This window comes from Macadamia integrifolia, chromosome 14 (genome assembly GCF_013358625.1).
Source record: "Macadamia integrifolia cultivar HAES 741 chromosome 14, SCU_Mint_v3, whole genome shotgun sequence".
Classification (NCBI taxonomy): domain Eukaryota; kingdom Viridiplantae; phylum Streptophyta; class Magnoliopsida; order Proteales; family Proteaceae; genus Macadamia; species Macadamia integrifolia.
This window is the reverse complement of record NC_056570.1, coordinates 32,699,775-32,706,446: the sequence shown is the minus strand read 5'-3', so window position 1 is coordinate 32,706,446 and position 6,672 is coordinate 32,699,775. Positions and strand designations below refer to the sequence as shown.

General features: G+C 36.9%; 1 protein-coding gene across 1 annotated transcript; it reads right to left on the bottom strand.

Annotated features, from left to right (window-relative positions):
• Nucleotides 1–4,847: 4,847 nt before the first annotated feature.
• Nucleotides 4,848–6,269, bottom strand: LOC122061985 (transmembrane protein 45B-like). The gene has a single exon (XM_042625595.1). It carries the CDS (start codon nt 6,065–6,067, stop codon nt 5,120–5,122), a length of 948 nt encoding a protein of 315 aa, XP_042481529.1. The 5' UTR covers nt 6,068–6,269; the 3' UTR covers nt 4,848–5,119.
• Between the last annotated feature and the right edge of the window lie 403 nt (nt 6,270–6,672).

Genomic DNA, 6,672 nt, shown 5'->3' with positions numbered 1-6,672 from the left:
ATTGAAAACCATATTATAATGTCAATGGTAAAATGGGTCTCCATCTCAACAAAGCCTATAATTTTTTTTTTTAATATAGAAAAGAAAATTCATTGGAAAACTACAAGGAGGAGGGTCGGGAAGTTAGAAGTTGATTACAGATCCATTCATTTGGTAGCTAACTGATGTGCCACTACCACTTGATCACGACATTGTTTCACCAGATTAAAAATTACAAAACATCTACTTAAATATTTCAAATCCAAAAAAAAAAAAATCTCTCATGGCCAGGTACTTTGATTCTCCTTAAACAAATTCACCACCTCCGCATAGTTAGTCTAGAAGACGACGCCTATGTCTCCTAATCGCCGTGTCTGCAACAAATCCGACAAATTATGTCTAAATTCATAAAAGTACAAAAAATAAAAAGTTATAAATACATGGGTCTCCATTAACCTATTGCATCTTGTTTCATCATATCAGCAAAATTTTGTCTAACTTGTCGCCATGCACGTTGTTGCTGCATAGTAACTAAGGACGGAAAGCCGGAACCCTCTGTATTTTCCTCCTTGTCATGGTTATCAATGATACTTAAGTCTTCACAATCATACTTGTCAAACAAGCAATTTCTTTCCCTTTGGCAGATTGGATGACTTCTCTTGTGTATCCGTCATTCTTATCTTACTTGTAGTCACTTAAACCTGGAAAGAACCACAAGGATGTTCAACCTTGATAATTGTGAGAAATTAATTCAAACATCTAGATATAATAATTAAAAAACATAACACATTAATAAACAAAGTGCAACTAGCTAAGAGGCTAAAGTTAAGATCATCACAGAATCATACAATAAATAAGAAGAAAGAAAAGAACAAACAAGTTCAAGCAAAAGCACATGGATACATAAAAAAAGTCATTGGTGTTGCAAGGAAATATGCTTAACCTGTCATGCATTGCCAGATCTTAGAACACAAACAGACAAGTTGCTATGGATTAAGTTGCTTGAAATGATTAACGAAAACTTAAAGCAGCAAATGGGAATCAACCAACAGAGCACAAACAAATTTCAATATAGTCACAACTGGTTATCATCATCATATCCAAAGGGTGGTGTTAATTTTGAGAAACATAATAGATTGGTTCAAGAATTAACCCATTGTTCTAGCCTCCATGCCTTCAGCAAGTTTCTTGGGGATCTCTCTCTCTCATATCAGTAAAGAATAACACGATAGAAGCTGATACAGAAGGTAGGAAGAATGCACAAAGTTGATGCCTAGTCTGTTGAATGCACAAAGCAAAGGCCTAGTCTCTTGACCAATCGTTGGCTACATTCAAATTAATTCTACAATATTCAATTCAATGTATGGAGCCTAAGAAAAAAGTTTTGCCACACTTGGAGACTCACCTTCCAAATACTCTTGCTCTATTCTAAGACAAATCATACACTTAATATAAAAAATTGGCATTCTCAGAAGTTTATCAATTCAAGCAGAGAAATGGGAACCAATGAAAACTTGAGAAACTATAATGTTCCTCAAAATTAGAAGAAAACAATTGAATAGAAAAAGACTTGCATAATTGAATCAATTGATGGTTGGGTGATCAATATAACAAGAGTCCCTTTCCTATGAGCACCGATGCAGGGGTGGCCTTAATACAAATGAAGGTGTACAAAGCGTAATTTTAGAAGACCCAATCTCTGAAATTCAAGAAAAAGATGAACTCAAGCTTAATTTCAGTGGTGGCTTGAATACAAATGAAGGTGTACAAAGCGTAATTTCAGAAGACCCAATCTTTGGAATTCAAGTAAAAGATGAACAAAGCTTAATTTCATAAGACCATCTCTAAAATTCAAGTAAAAGAAGATCTAAACTTAATTTCAGAAGACCCATCTTTGGAATTCAACTAAGCTCATCAGAAATCCAATAACAAATCAATGAAGATACAGAAGAAGCAGTAACATGATAAAAAAAAACAATAAATTACTCAACTCAAATATCAAAAATGCCCAAAACATAAAGCAAAGCTATACATGAAAATAAAATTAGAAGACAATATCGAATTGAAGCTTCTCTTCTTCAGTTCTTCTATCCTTTTTTTTTCCTGATCAACAACAGGAAAGCAAAAGCTAGAAAGAGAGGCTCAAAGCCACAACAATGACTCTACTACGAATGGAAGAGAAAGATGGAGGTTCGTGGGTAAGCGTGTTTGGTTGTAAGTTGTTTGGCTGCGTGGGAGCTTTGATGGGTCGTACCTGACGAGGGTTCGTTAGTTGCCCTTCCAAGGAGGTTGTCCATCGGGATAAGAACAGAAGAGATAGGATGGGATCAGAGGAAGAGAGAAGAATCTTACCTTGAGACAGAGATCAAGTGAAGCTCTTTGAAGGAATCACGGTTCTTCCCTCACAGGCTTCAACAACAATTTAAAACAATGAACAACAAAACCCTAAAACGATCAAACGGAAATCAATATGGATCCAACTAAATCCAAGTTATTCCCATCTTCCAATACTAGCAAGCAAATAGAGTGGTTGATTCGTACAACATAAAAATTAATAGAGAGCAAGAGAGAGAGAGAGAGAGAGAGAGAGCATAGATCTGACCTTGACCCAGAGAGGGTCAAAGTGAATATAGGATCGAAGCTTAGTAGAAGCCTTTTGAGGAACGAAGGTACCTCATGTCACAGTTCTTCGCTGAAGCGCAGTGCCTCTTCTCACCCAAGCTCTTTTGAGGCTTCCAGATTTTTAAGGAAAAGAGGTCGAGGACGATGTCGGGTTTGTAAGGGTCATTGAGAATGTGTTTTCCCCCCTTTTTCTCATAACGTGGAATGGGTCATTTTGCCCATTCTAGAATGGGCTGCATTCTATACCGCATTCCCATGCTCAAGAACGAGAACAGATACCAAACGCTATTCTTCACACCTTAGAATGCATTCCAAGAACGCAAACCAAACACATCCTTAGAATTGTTCTTTCTCACTTTTATTTTAGCATGCTGTTCTTCTCTAGTCGCTATTTTGTTCCCTTTCTCCCTTAGTTTGATTTGCTCTTGTTTCCTTACCAAAATAAAATAAAAAAAAAAGATTTGCTCTTGTTTACATATCTTAACTTTCTTTTATACTTGTAAATTTAGGAAATTATTTAATAATAATATAAAATAAATAAATGTTAAAAAGAAATTGGTATAATCAGGTTGATTGTGTGCCTAATCCTTCCCAAATTCATGATCTGACACAAACAGATTTCTTGGTTATATTATATCTAAATGGAATCGATTTTATTTTTGTGGATCTTAAACACTAATTTAGGTGACAAATCTCTCTTCAAAAAGTTATTATTATTATTTTTTTTTATATATAAAGACATGATTTTGAGGGTTTCCCTCCTTGGACCCTCATCCCTTGTTTTCTCATCTATAAACCACTACTCACACGGTCACACCATTATGCCATCTCGTCCCAGTTGCACCTCTATAACTCTCTTTTAGAAACCAAGGGTCAAAGGTCCAAAGTAGTCTCTAGAGCACTGAGTTGGTGGTTTAATATGTTTGTAGCCAAAATACATCTGATTGTAACTGAGTTGGTTACAACTTGTACAGAAGTTGTAACCCCTCTTTAAAATTTACGCCCTCGCATTGGTGCATTTTAGATGGGGGATAATTACTATAAATTGACATAACATGTAAGAGACCACCAAATTTTTTATTCCCCTAATTTACATAATTCTTATTATTGGGGAAGGGATCTACACTTTCTCCACATGTATTGACATCTCCCATGACTTGTAAGTGCCTCACGACCATGGTTATAAGTCTATATTGGATCTGCCGTATTGTATTAATATAGGCTGAGACCAATAATGATACTTAACTGATCTGAATCGATTATTACTATCATTTTAGGGGTGAAATTGTAAATATATATATATATATATATATATTTTTCCTTTTTTAAGTAAGGACAAAAGTGATCCATATGCATCGATCCAATCCAGATCGATATCAATATCAATTCCAAAAACTAAATACATACTCAAGACTCATATAAGGGGGCTATCAACTTCTTTTAGTTAACAGAGAGCAATTGAAACCGTCCAGTATATGTAAAATATACCTTTCAAGTTGAAGTATCCAAAGACAAGCAGTGGAAGTGGAAGCGGAAGGAATGTTGGAAGGAATGAAGATGACATTTACAAAGGGGGATTATATCTATAGTTTGGTTCTTAGATCAAGAATTACTTCATCTTATTCAACAACCAATCAAGGGAGTATGGTCTTTGCTACATTTTTCCATTTTTTTAAGATCCACGAATTATAAACTTCCATCACTTTTTATTACAGAGAGGAGTATAGTCATCTAGTTATGAACTTTATTTGAAATGCTTCTAATAGCGTTAGAACATATGGACATCACCCAAATGATGTTTTAAACTCAAATCTTGAAGTATTTGGGATCAAAATTCACGTTTTTTTTCCCATCCATGTTTTTCCTTGTTTTGCTACCTGCAGAACGCGACACGTGGACAATAAGGAGACCAACGGTCAAGATTGGGTGAGGATTATTACATCCGGTGCGTTGGTCCTAAAGTTGTCCACGTGTCGCGTTCTGCAGGTAGCAAAACAAGGAAAAACAGAGATGAGAAAAATAGAGGATTATTTTCCAAGTATTTGACCCTTTGGCTTCTTTATTTAATGTAAAGAGATGGTGAAGCATAGGAACATGATGAAATTTGAGGAAAATATCGACGTGTAAAGATGGTGAATTTCTTTTTCTTTTATTGAATATTTTATTTTTTACTATTGACTTGACATATAAGATGTTAATATAAATGATCAACACATAGAATCTTTTCCTACTAAACGGGCAAAACATATGAAAGATAATCTTTTTTCAAATAGACAAACCCTTTAGATACATGTACATCTAACACGTTTTTTTCCTTTTCGGGTGACGATATGTACATCCAAACACCACCAAGGAAAAAAAAATTTCAAACCTTCTTCCCTCTCTATTATGTGCATTTTTCTCTCATAGGTCTGAAGGCCCAAGTATGCACAGATTAAATAAAAGGAACTCCAATTAAAGTGACACATACCTAACCATATCACTCCCTTTCCTAAGCAGCGAAGCCAGTCATCTCCTCCTACCTTTCCATCTCCAAAGCAGTCCTGCGGCTCCTGCCCTTTCCCATAGGTAGGAAACTCTTGGACTCCTCAAAGTTGCTGTTGTTCCTCTTCTGAGACTCCAAGTCCTGTGATCCATCTTCATCTTCCTTCTCCAGAGGCCAATAATCCACCTTCTCTGGATATATTCTGAGCAGACCCAGGTAGAAAACCATGGCAAGCACCACGGACATGGCCAAGAACCAGCTAAACTGAAGATTCACAAGTGATTTAGCTCTATGGAGGGCCTCATCACTCCTACATCTCACCACCAAGTGACCTACTTCCAAGTTCAAGAAACACCCTTTTGGGATTAACCCAGGAGTCCAGAGCATGAACCCCATGAACACAAACCAAGCACCTTGAAAGCAAATACTGAGAGACCTTATGAAACCCACTAAGAAGCTCTTGGTGTAAGTGATACCCATGAGGGTTGTGACCAGAGACACCAAAATGACTACTTGCAGAAGCAAATGGTACTGACCCTCCACGCCCAAGTGGTCTGCTGAGTGGAGGTGGAAGAGGAGGAACTGTTGGGAAAAGGCAAAAGCTCCAATCAATTGCACGAGCTCATAATGGGCTTTTGGCTTCATTCGATCAAGCACGATTGCCAAGGTTGCGTAGATGAAGAAGGACAAGGAGATGGTCGCATGCTCGAAGTTGTGGAGATGGTTTGATGGTATGGTCCCATCATCATCAAATGGTTGGTGTTTCACAGGGCCTATGAAAAGCTCCATGGCTATTGATGCCCAGCTGCCCACCATGATCAAGTAGAGCTCCAAGTACCTTATTTTTGAGGATGGGAACCATGGAGAAGCAGAGTATGAGCTTGGGTTGAGGGCGTAGAGCTTGGTGTGGTTGAAGAGATGCCATAAACCAATAAAGAGGAACCCAAAACCTGGAGCTACATGGCCTATCAGGGTACCCATGTGGGTTTTTGTTTTGTGAAAAGACCAGAACAGAGCAGAACAGAGCAGAACAGAGCAGCGACAGAAGGGGATCTTTGGAGTTTGGAGATTGGACTGTGATGGAAGGAAAGAAGGAGGTCGAGGGGTCTTATGAAAGGATTAGGGTGTGGAAATTCTTGGGATTCTTACACTCCAGATGCTTCTATGACTTGGGGAATAAGATTAGCTAATGTTGACCAATGACAGAAGCCATAAGAAACAGGAATGCTGTTATGCTGGGTTTTCTAGAAATAAGATGAAGTATTAGAATTGAAGACCTATTCTGTTGAAATTACTGAAATACCCTTCTGTTCATTTTCTTTTATTAGCCATCCACAATTACTCACTTCTAAAACTGATCACAGAATACCACCAATCTGTGGTCTGTGATTACTTCCAGCCCATCTTTAGATTTTCATTTGGTTGCAAAGGGAATTTAAGAAAAAGGAAGTGAAATTTATAAATTAAAAAAAAAAAAAATTTGTGATCATCATTACCCTTTATGACTATATTATTAAACTTTAAATTTATTACTTAAATAAAAAACTCCAAATCATTTCATGTTTGATTATTAAATATCATTTTTT